Raw genomic sequence first — 19,544 nt, forward strand, 5'->3', positions numbered from 1 at the left:
AAATAAAATGTTTACGAGTAAACGTTCTTATTTTTATATGTGAACAGAGGTGCGTAATGTGCGTATAATACACACTCTTTTTGCCATTAACAGTGTTAGTCTCATCCTATAGAAGGCGAACCGATGGCCATATACCGGGCACATTACTTGACTTACTATTGAAAAATATACTAAAATACCGCATAAAGAAAATGTAACAATTTGGCCGACTCGGAAATCGAACACGGGACCTCATGATGCGACTGCCCCACAGATAATATTCAGCAAGCAGATACAAGTAACCAATGTATAGCTACTAGATTTTGCAAATTCACAGAATAAGGTAATCATAATTATAATCGTACATGCCAAGGTTCTCTGCTAACTTGTCGGAATACAGTAATTCTAGTTCTTTTTCCTTTAGTTAGGAATTAAAACTGCGTTAGCCGATTTCGGAATTTAGCCGATGTCGTCATCGGATTGTACAACCTTATCAGTCTGACATTCAAGTAGATATTGCTTAATGGTTAAAGCTATTACCGTAGACATGTCTGGAGGGGTAAAGCCTATAGTCCACAGATGTATCATGTTTCTGAGTCTCTCCTAGTAGTGTTCGCGCGCGGAGTCTATGACGCACGGTTTGTTGCGTGCCGGGTGCGCGTGCGCCAATCACTTTCCATGTTCGCCTTGTGAACTAGTTGCTTACTGTGTCAGTATATCTAATGTTGTTGTTTCGTAAATTTATTATATATTTGTGATTTGTAATGTGATGCTGCAAGAATATATATTTTTTTAAAACTTAATTATTGACCTATCATAATTCCAATATCAAATTTTCAAGTGTTGGGTTATTATTTCGCAAAATTGTCTTAACTCAATAGTTATTACTACTTAATTCTTGTGATAATCTTAGGAAATTAATTTAAATAGTGCAATCATTATTCAAATTAATTTCCTAAGACTATCACAAGAATTAAGTGGTAATTTTGGCACTAGGAAGTCCTGTAGAAATCACCAAATCACGTGAAAAGGCTAACGTTTTTGAAAATTGTGTGAAAATCCTGACCTCAATAAGAAACAATGATGGGAGAACTATTTACTTGTGACGTAATAGTCATTATGTTAAACAATATACGCTGACTGCCACTGTTTCAAAATACATTGCTTCATTGTATTATGGTTAAATAATGCGGCTATTTTTGGTAACGCGGAAAAGAAAATACTACCGGATTGTAAATGTTTTGATTGTAAAATATGTATTGTTATATGACACTTATCATTGAACAATAGATAAAAAACATATCTATATTTGTCCTATAGTCGAGTTTTCTGAAACTCATTGTCGGCCAAAATTTTTGGAATATTTGGCCCCAAAATGAATAATATCTTTTCTATTTATCTATTAAACTTTTTTAATTCTCCCTGTAATTGATACAAATCCTTTACAATTCGAATAGAAATCTCGAAAATCTGCGCTAAACTGTTTAGTTCAATTTCAAATAGGCATACGTTACTACACTAATTTACATAATGTACGCAAATACCTAATCAGCTTAACCTAACAATTAGCTAATGAATGTATACAAACTAGTTAGAAGGTTTTATAATACACATAGTCTATTTAAAATCAAATAAAATACATTTTACTCTATAATGTTATGAAATAGCTAAATACCCGCAGTCTTAATTGGCGGCAATCGATAACAATTTCAAATTGTCGTTCCATATTCGTTCCAATTTACAAAGTTCCTGCATAAAACATTGTAATATAATTTTATTGTTCGCAGCTAACAAATTGGTAGCCAGTAGCATCAAACTATTACTGGCACGTATTTTCCCGCTAATATACATTTTGCGAAATATTCCGAACTTGTTATACCAGCTGACATTAGATATTATGACCGATGATTTAGTAATGTGGCACGAACTGCATTGATTATGTCGTAACTAATAACCCCGTCTAGGTGGCCAGTGTTCGACACGGTCAGTTTTACGCGGTAATCCATAAAGGTCGTTGTGTTATAGACTGCATAGAGATACAAGTGTTAATTGATTTTTTATATTCGATTTTTAAAACCTTGATAGGATTTGGTGCGATTAAAAAGTAATTTGTTTTTAAACGAACAGCGATTCGAATTCGAACGATTCAAAATGGAAATAAAAAAAGTGTGTTACATTTGGACTCTGTTGTCTTTGCTTTTGTTCGATTGTTTAATGGAAGGCTCTACGGAAGAAACCTCTTTTGAATTGCCGGTGCAGTTGGTGGGATTCCCATTCATTATCATGGCGGTCCGACTCACCAATTTTGTTAAGAAGCTGTCGTATGCTTTAAGCCCAGGTAATTATAAAAATCACTTGCACTTTTGATTGAATACCCAATTTGGAAAGGGCACAAGACTTATTGTGATTGTTATATGAGTTGTGCTCTTTTAGTTTTTAATTTAAATGGTTGAACTTTAAAAAATAAAATTAATATCACTGGACAACTCACATACGGTCAATTGATTCCAAACTGAGCAGAGCTTGTATTATGCTAAGCAAATAATTAATAAACATGCCTATATTTTCCTAAATATATACTTATAGAGATAATTCTTTATATATGTACTTCGTTTATATGTACTTTGTTTTTATTTATCTTGACCTAGTTAGCTATTGTATCGGAAGCTAGTGGGAATAATAGCTGTCCCTTCAGGAGATTAGGATAATTGGTCCACATCCTTCGGGAACGGTATAGTTAATTAGTGTGTTTTGACCACGTTCGTGTTTAACAAGTTATAATATATTATTGTCAGTATAACTAATGGTGGTAAAATAAATAAACATTGTTTAGCAATAATTGAAATTAATTTGGTATTTGGCGTATGACACATAATGTCGCAATACTTTAATTTTTGTGTGCCGATGGAATTAATCCGCAACAATTTTTTTGTACAGTAAAATCAGAGTTTTTAATTTTAACGAATTTATACTTATGATTTATATACATATTTAAAAACAAATTATTTGTAATACTTAGTAAATAAAATAAATATGTTGTTTTTTTATTGATAGTCATAGTCTATTTGACATTTTAATAGAATATTTTAAATAAATTACCATCCAATTGTAATAAATTATACTTAATAGACAAATATTGAATAATACCTTTTAAAATATCAAAGTAATAAATTATAATTTAAAATGAATTTCATATTTCATTAGTTATGATTATTATTAAATAAATATATTCAATTTGTAGTTCGCTGTGTCATTTGGGTTTACCAACTGATTACCGATGTAACCAGGAGAGACCTTGGCTTAGTAACCTGTCAATATAAATAAAAGTTGTCGTAATCGTACGATGAATAATCTCATAAACTAACTAATAGTTATATGATAGGTGTATTAGAACAATAGGTATAATAATAGGTTTATTAGGTGTCTATTTAAACATATTAATACTAACTGACCCGCGCCACTTCGCTTGCGTCACCGAATAGAGAATAGGTCATAATTTTCCCCGTTTTGTAACATTTTTCATTGCGACTCCGCTCCTAATGGCCGTAGCGTGATGTTATATAGCCTATAGCCTTCCTCGATGAATGGGCTATCTAACACTGAAACAATTTTTAAATCGGAACAGTAGGTCCTGAGATTAGCGCGTTCATACAAACAAACAAACTCTTCAGCTTTATAATATTAGTAAAGATTTTAGTGGTAGTTCATTGTTTTTCCGCTTTCATTGCTCGCTTTGATGTGTCAGTCGTATACACTACCGCCCAGACCCGAGATCCCTTGTCGCTAGATAACTGTCGATTTTTCAAAACGTATCTAAATATCCACCTTAATACAGAAAAGATAAAGTATGTATAACATAATGAGTTCTGCTTATACTTATATTTTACGGAAACTACTACCTATACGAAGGTCTATGGAATCAGTATGACAACGTCTTTCGCGCGGTAACAATTAAGATTATGAATAAAACACATTTTTAATCCATTATAAATAGATATTAATTAAATAATAATATTTATTATGAATTAAACGTTCTTTGACCACTACTAATCGGAGAAAAGTCGACTCGATAAATTGTCCGTAGGTACGTGTTTACTTGTTCTTGTAAATCGAAACATTGAATACCATATTTCTTATCGCAAACACTCAATTGAATTGCAAGCAATATTTCAAACGATCTGAGTAATATTTCAAGCTAGTTGTCATCATTTAAATTCATTACCCACTACACCACTTGAGTATGATTGACCCACATAATCATTACATAAGCATAAAGTACGCGGAGAGAAGGCGTTGCGTTCCTTCTCACGTAAGAGAGCTTTTGCAGTACAATCTTAACCGCTCTACTGACTAGTTGAATACGAGTACCATTGACCGCGGTTACCGCGCGTAATGAAACGACCATTCCAAATTTAAATTCAGTTTTTTTTTCTATTGTTTTATGGCATAACTTTTTTATTGTTCTTTTTGATATAAAACTAGTTTAGTCGATTACTTAACGATGAAGTGCAATAAAATTAAGTTTTTACTACCATTAGTACTGCTATTAGTTAATTTCTGTGAGGATGTTTTTAGTGAAGTGGGCGATTACGAGCTCCCGGTGCAGCTCGTAGGTTTTCCTTTTATAGTTGCCAGTGTGAAATTAACAAACTTCTTCAAAAAGTTTTCCTACTCGTTGAGTCCAGGTGAGGCTTAAATTTTATTGTATATTTATTATTCTTTAATATATAAAAAAAAATACTATTATCTGTTTTGATAATATGGAAGTCAATTAATCCGTCAGATGATCGCAAGCGTAACACACAATCTCACTTTCGGATTACTTGAAATGTGAAGCCACAGAATGAAGATAGCTACAGAGGTTAGCCTCTCTTAACTATTATACTTTTACTCTCTAACTAACGTTTTAAAATATTCGAAACAACAATACCCGAACAGTAATATTTTTTTTCAACAATATGTGTTAAAATATTTAGCCATTGGTATCTAGTTATTAGCCAGAAAAAATAATTCTAATTTCGGTTAAATATTGGTGCCTATTTTATGATGTCTCATAAATATTTTTACAAGCGGGTATTGACGCAACTGGCTATTATGTAAATAAAAAAAAATCGAACTACAAACGTTTCATATTAAACCTTTTTTCCAATCAGTTTGAAATATTTACCCTAGGGGTAGTTTGCAGAGAACATAATAGGATTGGCTACGTATATGGCAGCCCCACGTTTCCATCACTAGCGAAAATAAACACTGTTAAAACCGGCCAGCGTTTTCATTTCGTTAAAATTGTACCTTTAAACTTTCAAACAACGTCGACAGAATTAATTTGAGTACAAGATTCAATTAAAAAATGCCCGAAATAAATTGATTAAGTTTATTAAATAAATAAACTGCTCGTTGCCCGCGGCTTTTTCCGTTTCGTGTGTTAAGTAAAGAGATCTCGTCCCTCGGGGGTGGCTCATTTCACAACTTTGGTATATTTTCGTTTGTTTAAAGTTAGATTTAATTAAAATTCAGTAGTTTTGATATCAAAGACTGAGCTACTGACAGTTTCAGTAGTATAAATTCAAATTTAATTAATAGGCGTTTGATAAAACATTACGCTAATTTGTTGATCTTTAGTAATTAAATTAGGCCATAACCACCGTTGCCATTATGAATTGCATTTTGCCCAAATTTTGACTAGTTTGATTTGCATTTTGCGTAGAATTCGTAATCGGCGGCCCTGTATGACAACATAAAATATATCGATATATATGAGGCATGGGAAGTTTGTAACGATCCTACCAAGTGGCGTTCTTTAGTTGCTTTCTACCCCTACAAGTAAAACTGTCTATATACTGATATTTTCTATGTACGTATATATATAAATAGAATAGACCTTTATTTAATAATTTGACCACTTGCAACAATAGCTTGCAATTCCGGCCTTTTTCTAGAAACAGTACAAAGCACTACACTATGAAACCGTACACTACAGTACAAAAGTTCGCGCACGTATGCGCTGTGACATGGACTGATATATTGCTCGACATTCGCGCAACTAGCACTATTGCACGTTGATAAATGCTCGCGTCCACTTGAGACTCATCTGACAGATGCACTGACTGGTTACTAATGCTATTGAACTATGATTTATGTGAGAACATGATATTTATTACATTTCTACATATTTCTAACCTTTACTCGAAATTTAGAGGTCTATGAAAGACCTTCTGTACATCACCTGTTAGATTGCCTCTGTGGCACCGAGATTTAGGTCGCCAAGCCGCTACCATTGTGTCAGGAGGTCGAGGGTTCGATTCCACGGAACAAATGTGTTGTGCGATCCACAAATAAGAATTGTTTCGGGTATGGTTGTATTTTTGTGTCCGTTGTTTGTATGTTTGTAAAAGTCCCTGTGACACAAGAGCATTTATAAGACCGGGAGGTGTCTTTAAATAAGAAAGGTTATTATCTGTAGTAGTATTTGTGGATAGCCAATTGATTTAACTAGTAACGTTTCTTCATACGCAATCATAATCTAAAACCTGCGATGTTTATTTTGAAATCATTTTTAGCTAATCTATACTACTAGGAAAAAGTATTTCCATACCTTGAGATTAGGGCTAAACTAAAACATCCCTACGATCGAAAGTGGGTGTATGAATTTGGATACCTGATTTTGTAATGAGATTTCGATTTCAATGACGTCATTCTGTGGTTTTCACTCCAGTTTGTCTCCATATTATTACAGTTATGCAATTTCTGCCAAGTTTCTTATGATTCACTCACTCATGTCAGGTATTTACTTAGTTAAATCATTTAAAGTTGGGCTAAGTAATGCAAAGTTGTCTTATTTGGTACCGGCGATAAGTTTTAAACTTGCTGCAGTCGAGGCAGACTTCACACAAATCTAGATTTAACGTAATTAAATTTTAATTGTTTTTAGCGAGCAGTTATTTAAGTATACTTAAGAAATTTCTCATTTATAATGGGGAATGGAGACTTATAAGTACTTTTAAATAGAAGTAAGTAAATAGAAATACAGAAACGTGTATTTTTTTTGTAATAATACCTATGATTAAGTAAGGACCTTTTAAGTTGTGTACGACATAAAACAGTTTGACAGACTACTTTCTATGCATGGTTTTATAACCACCCGTGACGTCACTTGTCATTTATACAACGATAAAACAAAACCCAATATTCTTTGAACACCAAACAAAACGGTACCAGCATACAGTGGTTCCAAACGATAAGCTCCATATTAACAGTGGTGAAACTTCCCTCTATTTCTCCAATAAATAAAAGTTCGACTGTCGAAAGGCTTAAAGCAAGTCAAAAGATTCTCCCAGTTTTCCTTCATCGTGAGTTAGTTAGGTACTTTATTTTGGTCTAGTTTCATCCCGGCGTTTTGCCAAGACTGTCGCGCTAAGCTCTCCGGATAATCCATCCAATTTTACTTCTTCTATTTAGCCCATTTTCACAGTGTTTTGGAGCCAAATGTAAATGGATTCATTGTAGAATTCGGTTAATTAATTTGTGTACAAAGCTTTTATTTTATTTGTTTCTGAAGATTGGTTTTGTAAATTACTATCTATTGATTGTCTCTTTCAATTAATCTTTGATACAATGCACAAGAAAAACTGGTTTGCGATTTCAAAGTAAAGATTTTCTCGCCAGCTTTTCCCATTGGATCTACCTTTCAGTTTGGCGGTCTAAAACTCGGTAGAATTAGACGTTAATGTAATAATTCTTAAAGATTAGATTTTGACTATATTTACATAACAACGCGTATAAAACATAACAACTTAAGTGGTCACTCATCCAAAAACAAACACCGACAACATTGCTTAACGCTAGCCATCGATCACTCGCCACTTAATCATAATCCGTCAGTACAGTTTCTTAGAAAGAATAATGAATATTCATAGTTTACACTCTATAAGTTAATGCAAGCAGCTTCGTAACAAAGGTATTAATCAAAGGTGTCGGCTTCGCGTTAAGCCGTCATATTTATAACTACTTCAAGTCAACGAGTAGTCAACGACTTCTCATCGAATAGTAGACGTTATATGGTTGTTAATTTTCTATACTTGCTCGTTTGGTGAAATCGTTAAAGTCGTCACATCGCCGCAATAAAGTGGGTTCGAATCCCACCAGGGTACTTTTTCTGCATGATGAGCACGAGTCTGGTTGTGAATTTATCTTAAGAAGTATGTATTTAGAAGTATATAAGTATGTTTATTTGTTATTTGCTTACCATAATAAAGCTCTGTGCTTAGTTTGGAATCAAATGTGTGTGTCGTGTAAGTTTTCCAATATTATTTATATAGTTATATTACTTTGAAACTCGGACATTCGTATGTTACGTGTGTGCTCACTGACCGCGTTGCAAGTGTTTTGTTCTTTAAATCTTAAATGTCGATTGTATTACATAATTTGGTCATTTGGTATTGTCTGGAAGGTTTGTTACGTAGGTCTTACGTTAAAAGGGAAGAGTGATGCATGACATTTTGAATTTGCTATTAAAACTGTGAGTGATACAGTATATATTTGTACAGCCTAAACACGGATTTTGTAAAAAAAATAAAAAAGGAGTCCGCATGGCTAACCGGTTAGTATGTGAAAACCGTTTTTTCAAGAGGACAACTGACCTAACTAAGAAATTAATGCTCAAACATTCTTCAAAAAATTAAGCCCATCAAAGTTTTTAAACTTAAACGCATTTATTTTCAGCAAGTGATTATTTTCTTCCTAAATTGTCGTTAAAAGAAAAACTTTGGTCTCCCGGCAATCGGATCGCGGCAGAGATAAAGTGCTCTACTAATTAGGTCGAAGCAACGACAATTAACTCAGTAATGGCCGCTAGATGATAAAAAATAGTTCACATAACTCACTTGCGCTTTCTTTGATAACTTTATTTAGTAGTTAGAGCAAGAGCTTGAGTGTTTTGTTTTGTTTAGTAACTTCATTAATATCTCTTCATAGAGTCACGTTCAAGCATTCATTTATCATGGTAGTGAGGTGTAAAAATATTTTATAAGGTTTGCAAAATTTTCATAGATTAGTGTGTTATTTACTTACTCGAAATATAGATTCTGAAATCTCTCTCTCTCGAAATATAGACTGTTAAATGACCTTTTTAGATTTTTTAAGTAAGTACATATTAGAATTGTATAAACTAATGATTGATTATACCATCTATCGCATTGATTCCGTTCACAATGTTTATTGTTTGGGAAAAGTGTTTTGAAATCTGATCAAGGTTGTTGATAGATTTGTTCAGATTTCTATAAAAAAAAACTGTAGATAACGACTCGATAACGTTATCCCAAATAGTTCATGATCCTTTTCAATCTTGTGTAATATTTGGTTTAAATACTTGACCTACAAAGATATGTCCGTTGTCCAGTTGTTCGTAGTTTCATCTTCATTAAAATTAAATAAATGGCCACCGGGAATATACCTTTGTGATATTCATCATTTATTTATTATTCCAAACAGCTGTAACCTTCACTCATTATTTATTCACAAGTTTCGTTTGACAGTTGATTCGTTGATTTTAAAATCCAAGTTTTTGCAACTGTTTTAATTGCACGGCACTGACGATTTCGGTAACGAAATACTCGAACGAGAGCATCAAAGGTAATGCCGCGTAAATTGCTATAATATACGAAAAATACGTTGTTTGGTAATCTGAGTACTGGGTTTTTATCTATGGTACTTTAAATTGTATATCTGAATTTTAATCATCATCGTCATAATATACGTATATTTTTTTTCTGACAATAATTTTGATGTTTTCTGTCCTTGCTTTGTTTGTCTTTTAGTGTATTATTACGTATTTGATTTTTAATAAGTATTAAGTTAATTTTTCGGGACTTATACTATTTTAGTTAAAGATGAATGTTTGCAGAGAAGATAATATACATATATTTTATTTTAGCGACATAATTCAGTTCTCTTAAGATTTTAAAATTTGATCGACAACGTTCCATATTAGTAAGTCTACACAAAGGTCACTCATCAAATTCTAACTAAATTCGCCAACATGCAATACACTTTCCATCATCAAGGCCTACGCATACGTGATCTTCCACATGTAATTCCTCATGTCGTAACTCTATGTTCTAGCGACGTACCGGTCCCGCAACCGTCGCGAGCTGACGCTGGAGCCCGAGCCGTTTGACGTGACAGAAGTGGAGAAGTACATCGTTGGCGAGTTCGGTGCACGTGCGTGTGTGTTCGAGCGTGTGTGCGCGCATTATGCTACGAGGGCGCAGGCACAGCCGAGGCAGCAGCTGGATTGGCCTGATGTTTTCAGGTAATTTTCTTTTTTATTTTTAAGCTTATGATATTATTGACTTGGTGATCTCTTAGAAAAGCATCATGTAATTAATTTTAAGCCAAGACACGTTATTTTTCTTGGTCTCGTACTCCTTCCAAAGGAAAAGAAAAAGAGCTACGTCGCCGTCGTAGGGAAGATGCGTGATTTATACTTACTATTCTTTACATATACTCCTGCAAGTTTCTATAGTAGCTGCATTTCTTATTATATGAATAAGTAAGCTCTAATCTATTTAAATATAAATTTCAATTAGATTAGTAAGTGAAGATAACAAGTTTCATTTTCTTAAATGTAAGACTTATGCAAGTTAAGTAATTGTAATTTCTGTCGAGTAAAACTGATAGTAGGCATAGTACGGATCTTAAAAGTGAGTCATAAGATTACTTATTCCACGTACGACTACTAACTCTTGCGCAGTGAGAGTATTGTATTAACAACTTCGTCAAAGTCTTTAAAGTACAGGAGATATTAATGATTATTACTAGGCTTGTCACCGTTAACGACTTCTGGATCCTACTCGCTGAACATCAAAGGGCTATGAGAGATTTAATCAATTGAGAAAGTTTGATTTAATCAGATAACGCCAGTTAGTGTCACGGTGTCACCTGACGTAAGATAACTGATTAATCTAAGATTTAATTGATTAAATCGCCCTTTTCCTGAATTAGCTCACGTTAATATAAATCGCTTTCATTAATGTTGGGATATTTAAATTTTATCTAGCTAGAATTATTTTGCAACCATCGTGATAGGGTAATAGTTTTGATTAAATATTTATGTAAGTAATTGAATATTAAAATTACATTCAAGCAAGTAATTTTTCAAATTAATCGTTTTAATTTCTAACTTACACAGATGTAAGTATGTTTGAGTGCTAACACGCTTTTATAATATTTTAGTAACCGGTACAAATTTAGACTTAAAAAGTAAAAGACTGTTAAAACGGAACTCACTTGACAAAATTATATCTTGCTTGACTTGACAGGTTCAAAACAACAAACAAGCGTCAGATATCACAAAATAGAATCCCATTATCTTCTCCAAACATGACTTAAATATTAACAACGCGTATCCAACCCCTGTACAAATCCTGACCTTGACACATCAGTTCATCCGTCGCGTTTTCCATGAATATTTCATAATGTTTTATTCAAATGTTTTCAATGCCACGTCCAATTGTGCGAACGAATGGTCGGAAGGAGGTCAGTGGTCGGTGGTCGGTCACAACACCGTCTGTCGGAATGCTGTGTAGTCCGACGCAAGTAGGACACCAACGTAATACGTACGCAACCGGTCACTGAGTGGTCACCCAGACGCGGTATTGCGAAATTGTTTATTGAATTGTCGTATGTAAATTTTGTATGTTTGGTAAATATTGTTTATGTATGAGATTACTCGTTTAATAGAATTAGAATTATTTGCTGCATAATTTTTCATTTTTTTGCAATTTATTTTAATTTTAGTTTTTATAACTTTAAACTATACGTACTGTTTTATTGTAAAAGAAGGTGTGTATATAAAGGGGTGTGACAAATCGTTATATTTTGGTCTTAGCCTTTTCAGTCACAGCTAAAAAATATATTAAAACTAATTTTAATTAAGACTATAATTCAATTACCTATGTATAATGATTAATTAATCTATTGTAGTATTTAATCCACCGGTAAATTATAAATCAAATTGCAAGGTGTACCTAATTTGCAAATTGAATTAAATTACGATTAATGTACAAATCCTTCAAATTCAGTCGAATTGTGTCACCCGGCCTCGGATATGAATAGAGTTGTCATAATTCAAATGTCGCAACAAGAGAAGGTAATGTGACTGTAATCATCAAATTTACAAACGTGTAGAGAAACGTAAAAAACGTCCTTCTGTATTTCGTATACGCTTTCAGTCAAATGTTATTATAATTGGACACGAACGTGGATTACAAAATGAAGCATTTTACTGTACTACACTAACCTTTGAGCTCTTTTGCAAGTTTCCCAATGGTCACTCTTTGAAACGTTGAAGGCTATCGGATGAGTAAATGATTTGATGTATGGGAGACTATCGTCTACTTTACGTTCGATGTCCGAGGTGAGCCGGTGTTATGCAACCGCAAAACACTTTCACTGTTCTAAGCCTTCACAACAACCACGCAATAATTTACCTTATTTTAGTAGTGCTAAAGTTCATTTTATCTTAGCAAGGTACAGTTTCCCTTGCATCTAAGATTACATTGAAATATCACACTTAAACTTTATATCTTGAGTTTAAAGTTAGTTTGTTTTACAGCAATTGTCAATTTGTGGGTACAGAGATTGTTATTGAGTTGTATTTCCGCGTTAACTCATCATATTGAATAGCGATTGTCCCTAATAACTGTTATTTAAGTGGTTTTGTGTTTATGTGTTGATGAACTTTGCGATGATTGATGCGTTTTCTTCGTCGTTGAGGAAGAACAACAGTGATTCAAAATGCCAATGACAATATAATGAGGTGATGACTGAGTCTCATGTGGCTTACAGTCACTAGTATTGACTTATGTTATTAATTGATAGAACATTGACTTTAGAAAGATGAAAAAGTTAGGAAGACAGTATAGTAGTACTTAAGTAGGTACCGGCTAGCTTTTGGATCGAGTATTATATCAACTAAGGGTATAATAATTTAGATTCGGAATAGAATATTGTCGCGTATTCTCAGAAAAGTGAAATATTTTAGTAATATCTTAGTCTTAGTAATGCTATTAGCGTATTCTTCTTAATTTTTCCCTCAGAAAGCCTAAAAAGGATTAATAGAGTAAAATACCAATATGTTTAGTGTGCTGTCCAAGTGGGTGGCATTTTGCAATTGTTAAGACCGCACATGGTGAGACAATAAATAAATTGAATCAAGTTAATACCAATTCCTTCAATTTAGCCTATTGCAGCTCTATACGGGCGATGTCTCTCAGGGTTTTTATATATAGGTAGTAGCTTTGTACTTGTTGCTTGAAAAGCTAGCGTATATATTTTTACACATAGGATCTACTTGCCTTTAATAGGAGTTTAAAAACTATCCATCTTTATCATAAACACACTTTGAACCTATTTTAGTTAAACAACTATAATATGTTTTCTCTTTTTCATTTCGCTAAGGAGTGAGAGAAACAAAACTCTTTATAAGCCTTTCATAACTTAATATATTTATATGAATAAGAGGGTATATGTATTCAAATAGAACATTGATGGCAGCATAATACTTTATTCTGATAAGTGACAGTTAGTGGTACTATATTTTCCACTAGTCGTCAGTTTCAACATAAAACTATTCAATTGTCCCCTCGACACTCTTTTAGACACGTACGACGCCCAAGAGAAAAAATTCCATCGTCCAATTATTGTTATAACTCAGATCCAACAAAGGTTCCGTCCCTACAAAGCACAATGGCTTCAAAAGAAAAGAAACAATATGATAATACATATCCACAATCACTTCAAAGGGAAAGATATGTATTAGGGTTGTTACAAAGCTCTGACTTTAAGGTTTGGAATTTACATTTTACGGAGTACATCACCGTATATGGACTTCAGCTGGCTTATTCCTAACACTCGAATTCGATTCCAATCGTGTTAAAATCGAGCTTCTGTCAAACAGTTCTATTAAATTCCAAACTAATGCATGACTAAAGTTATTGTCCTAGTAACACTAATAAGATGGTTTCATTCAGATTATTTTCATTTAAAGAAAAAATGGGTATAATCAGCGCCTTTAAATGAAAATAATCAGCGCCTGATCATACGCTATTTTTGGAATTTAATAGGAAGATTTTGTCTTAAACTCGAATTCGTCGCGATTGGAATCCAATTCAAGTGTCAGGAGTAGGCCAACCGGTCTGCTGACTTTAAATCATATGTGTAGGTTAAGGAGAACATAAAACTTAATAACCAAGCGAAAACCAACTTATGACGGCCAATCTTAAAGTAGAATACACGATAAAGTTTACCATCAAGTTTTCATGATGATGATATCAGCTTTAGAACCTATAAGGCGGTTTCATGGCTACTAGTATAAAGGCGTATTACGTCCGTCATAGACATAGAAAACGAGGTCATTTATCGACTTTAAAACCGACTCTAACAAATAAAACTTCAACTCCACTGCGGTGGCGCAGTGATTCAGGTCGCCACGTCGCTACCATTGCGTCGGAAGGTCGTGAGTTCAATTCCCACACGGGACAATTTCCAACAAATATGACTTCAACCCCAGACTGCCTCCGTAGCGCAGTGGTTTCGATCGCCACGGCGCTACCATTGCGTCGGAATGTCGTGTGTTCGATTCCCACACGGGACAATTATGCGATCCACAAATAATTGTTTCGGGTCTGTTTGTACTTTGTGTCCGTTGTTTGTATGTTAGTAAAAGTCTTCGCGACACAAGAGCAATAAATTCGTAGTGCGGGATATGCCTTTTTTTAAAATCAGTAACATAATAAATATTCCGAGCATCCCTAAGACGTTATATAGTTTGAAGTATATTCGAATATATTTTATCAATTCTTCTAAGACTTTACTTGTATTCAAGGCATGTGTTAAGATCTCTTTGATCCACATACCCTTTTGAATATTATAACGCATTTCTGAGCTTTTACGTCGTATCATAGGCACCACTTCCGATTGTTAAGGCTTTTGTTACATCTATGTTGCGTTGTTTTGTTCGCAGTTAGATGAGATTTTTTGAGTTGGAACAATCAATACTGGGTCTGTTTATTCGAATGTAACTTACAATTTTATTTTACTCTAGAGAAACTATGATTTAACTTTTCGATGTAGCTAATTATAATATGATAATATTGACATTTATCTGATTGTTTTATTTTGTAACTTTATGTTACCACTCATTGTCATCAATCTACCGATCTTAGAAAGTTTATATTTCTTATCTTCTAGCCGTAAACAGTATAATGTTATGCGTGAATCTTGTGATATGAGGAATCAATCGACGGTAATATGTACTATGCTATACGGAAATAGGTTGAATATTACATATGTAAACATGGTACCAATTAATCTAACCATCCTGACGCACTCCTTTTGTATGCATATTTTATATTGTTAATATAATAATATTGTGTAATTGTAAATATTTTGTATTTTGTTAATTATTTCTAGTTTAGTTTAATGTAAAAAGTTACTTATAGTTTAGTTTTGTAATTAATTTAGTTGTACTAGTTATTTATGTTATTATCCTTAAAATAAAGAAATTAGTGACTTTATAGAAATAAACCATCCTAAAGTCATGGTGGACCTTATCTGTAGAAATAATACAAATTTAAAATTTACTTAATATTATAATTCTCATTCCAGCCAATACAAGCGGTCTCCGGACCAGGCCAAGGAGTTCTACCTGCTGAGCGTGTTCCTCGGCGACATCGTGGGCTCGCCGCAGCTATGTCATCAACTTGGCAAGCGGAGAAGCTGCGACACCATGCAATTTGGCGTCGCGTAGTAATGTACACCAAAGACAAGACTAAATATAGAGCTCTGATAGGATATAGTAAAAGGAAATTAGACAGACAAATATAGAAAAAACGCTCAAGTTAATGAAATAATTAGTTCGCACGCCTGTTGAATTTTGATATAGGTACCCACAGCATCGACAACAGGCTTTCGCGAAATTTTGTTTTGAAATATGATTTGCGCGTCCTCCTCTTCAGTGGATGCCATAGGCATTATTTTTGCATCACATTTTAAATGTTAAAATTAACAAAACAACAAATGTCAGTCTATTGAATTTATTTCGCTGAGGAACATAAAATTCTGGACGTCAAAGAAACTAATTTTCTGTATTTTATTGTATAGATTGTTATAATCAATATAAAATCATGTTTACTTAAACTACTGAAGAAATTTTAATTTGATAGTGATATGAAAAACAAGGTTATTCAGATAATTATTACAATTATTAATATACATTCAAACGTTAGAAAAATAGGTATAACGACTGAGAGCTCTATTTAAGTTTTAGCTGTTATTAGCAAATATTACACGTAAAATAAAATATTAAATATTAAGACACGATAGAAACTAATTAAAATACTTAAATATATTTTTATACTTTTGTAAAAATATTAAATAATAAGTTATTTGTAGTTAAAAGGAGGAAAACGACAAAATATTATATTTAATTAAAAATATACCACATCAACTATCGTGATGATACTTAAGTTACCTACAATGGATTAATAATTTAAGGTTTTTCATACAATTTAAAATAATTATACTTTAATTAATTATGAATAATTAAATTAAGTTAAAACGCGCGCATTAAAAGTTACCTATTGTTATTAATATTAGTAATTAGTTTTTTAACAAATATACATATTTTACACTTAAGCTTTTCATGCACATTTTTAGAAGAAACTTTAATGTAATTTTATATAATTTAAGTTAATTTGTTTGTATTAATAAAACATACTGCCTCCGTGGCGCAGTGGTTTAGGTCGCCACGCCGATACCACTGCAACGGGAGGTCGTGGGTTCGATTCCAACACGGAGCAATTATTTGTGCGATCCACGAATAATTGTTTCGGGTCTGGTTGTGCTTTGTGTCCGTTGTTTGTATGTTTGTAAAAGTCCCCGCGACACAAGAGCAATTCTTAGTGCGGGAGTTGTCTTTTTAAAAAAGAAAGAAAAAAGAAAATACAGTGGTTCTAAAACCAAAACAAGAAAGCAATGTCGTATAAATTACAATTTTGTCACAGAGTTGAAATTTCTTACAGGGACTTGAGAAACGCCTCGATCGTATGTCAAGGAAACATTTTTTGTGGGCGTCCAAATGTCAGTCTATTGAATTTAATTCGCACAAGAACATTAAGGTACACACAATTATTTGAATATTTTTTTGCTTAGTTCGAGTTCTCTAATCCGAGTTCCACAAATAACACAATATTAATAAGATAAAATTAATGTTATTTGAAACCAAATTATGTTAATTTTACTTCTAAGTAATCATACTGAAAATAGTCTGTTTAAATCTTCATTGCGTCGAATATTATTATGATTTTGGTCTGACAACGACAATACATCGTAAAACTAACATATTGAACAAAAAATATTTTTACCAAAGCTTAATAATTTTGAAAACTCGTTACCTTTTAACAATATAAAATACATTTTATTAATATACTGGTATTAAAATTTTATGGCCGAACAAACACATGTAAACCGTTTCACAGAAGCTTTTAAATTTGTTATAATTTAACTCTACTATAATGTTAGCAATTAACATAACGTCAATTTGCGGTTAGGACCGCTAAAGGGTTCGATCCCCAGGTCGGGAAAAGTGTAATTAGGATTTTCGATTGTATTAATTGTAGGTATTCGATGAAATAGGTATTGTGTTCTAATAATAATTAATATGGATGTGTACCTAGATACAGATTAGTTTTAGATATACCAAATCACTGTCAATTTGCGGCAAAATGAAATATAAGTATAGAATAATATACATACAAAAGACAATTTTAAGATTAGAAGCAGTTATTATGGTTTAGTTATTCCTAACAGCCGTTCTCAATAATCTATCTTTAGAGATTTAGAGATTAGTTCTTTAGTTACCATTGAAAAGTGATTATTTTTATTAAAGGATAGATTTACAGGAAAAGATTGGGCTAGAAAATATTCCAGTAGTTTATAGTTTGTATAAACTAGGTAAATAATAGTATAAGTAAACACTTCAAATCGTGAATTCTTCCATTTAGTTGCCACACAAGTATGTGCAATTAATGAAAACCCTTTTTAATACTGTTTTACTATGTTTCTATTATTCCTTTTATGTGTTAGTATTTTTTTACTGTTCTAGATTAAGTCACAGCTGTTTATTGTAAAAAAGTAGGGCTAGTCAAATAAAGATTTTGAAAATATATTGATTTTATTCACCCCCATTCTACATTTATTTACAGTGTCATATATCAAACAGATTACAGTTTTTTTTCCGTTCCAGCAAAGTACTATTATTTTACCTCTGAAAATATAATTTTGCCATCAAAAGAGCGCTTCAAATTTTGCAACACTAATATTGGCATGTCGATATGTAGAGTTTCAGTCCTCCAGTTTGTTCGTGCCAAGCATAAGTGAATATAAAATAAAGTATATTTACATGAAAATAGTAATCTGAAATTCCATTAATATTTGTATATTTTTCCATATCTGTATTATGTTTTTTGACTGTCAACCCGTGGCGTGACTGACCACTCGCTGACCCTTCTCAAACTGAAAAGAAGTCCATTCACAGCTTGTGAAACCTAGCCATTGTTATACAAATTAGAATATGCCTTAAGGTATTATCAGTTTATACCGCACTTGCAGATTCGTCGATAGCGAAATTATGTACTGATTTCTGACAAAAGTAAATCAATCTAACGTAGAGAATATCGGAGTTCGCACAATAAAGCTCAAGTGGAGGTATGGGCAGGCGGGCAGGCAGGACATCTGTCTAATTTTGGTAATAGCAGGAGGAGTAGGTCTCTAACAAATTGTTGTCTGAGAGAGAAAACAAAGTGTTGAAAGACCTGTGATAAAATGGATTGATGAAATAGTGGAAATGATCAGTAAATAAAAGAACAGAAATGATGAATGCAAACAGCTCAAGATATATTTGAAGTGATTCGAACATCCATATGAGACTGATGATGACGATACAATTAAATGATTTCTTAGTCACCCGACTAACGACTCCTTGAATCATTGATAGACTAAGTACCCCGGAAAGTCGACAATACGTAAGCTTTTCGAAATATTCATTTTCAGGCTCAAGTGATTTATTGTAAAACTATCAGGCCTAATGGGGTATAGGTCACGACTTCCGAACGAAAGGTCAAGTCTCCATTGTGCTCTTATCCTGATTTGTTACCGCCTAAGTAGTTCCAGATACTTTCTAACTAAAACGTAGGATTTTCATTTTGGTAAAACCTAGATCCAAAGTCAAAGAAAAGTACGGTACTTATTTAATTTAATTTGCAGTCTTTGGAAAAAGGCTAGGTAAAGGAAAAGTCGACCTAATGTAGAAGGAAGGTGCATTAGCATTTGGGTTTTCTTAGATGCCGGTTAAAAGCGTTTTACAATTTGAAAAGATTTTGGCAAGAAATAAAAATTAAAGGTGGATTTTATTACCTGGAATACTTTAATAAAAGTTGTGACTAGTCAACTAGTAAATACCCATATTTAGTTTCTGTTTAACAAGGTAGCTGTGGTACAAGTTACGT

General features: G+C 33.0%; 1 protein-coding gene across 4 annotated transcripts; it reads left to right on the top strand.

The window, feature by feature from the left end:
* Positions 1-569: 569 nt before the first annotated feature.
* On the top strand, positions 570-18,203 carry LOC142982256 (uncharacterized). 4 transcript variants are annotated; one of them, XM_076128676.1, is made up of 5 exons: positions 572-688; positions 1,944-1,976; positions 2,065-2,317; positions 10,099-10,288; positions 15,646-18,203. In XM_076128676.1, exons 1-5 carry the CDS (start codon positions 608-610, stop codon positions 15,785-15,787), a joined length of 699 nt encoding a protein of 232 aa, XP_075984791.1. In that variant the 5' UTR covers positions 572-607; the 3' UTR covers positions 15,788-18,203. The 4 variants fall into 4 exon arrangements, with proteins under 4 accessions (XP_075984792.1, XP_075984791.1, XP_075984793.1 ...); XM_076128679.1 differs by having other exon boundaries at positions 687-703; positions 1,944-1,962; XM_076128677.1 differs by lacking the exon at positions 1,944-1,976 and having other exon boundaries at positions 570-688.
* Positions 18,204-19,544: the final 1,341 nt, after the last annotated feature.

Source organism: Anticarsia gemmatalis, chromosome 21 (assembly GCF_050436995.1).
Source record: "Anticarsia gemmatalis isolate Benzon Research Colony breed Stoneville strain chromosome 21, ilAntGemm2 primary, whole genome shotgun sequence".
NCBI classification, from domain to species: domain Eukaryota; kingdom Metazoa; phylum Arthropoda; class Insecta; order Lepidoptera; family Erebidae; genus Anticarsia; species Anticarsia gemmatalis.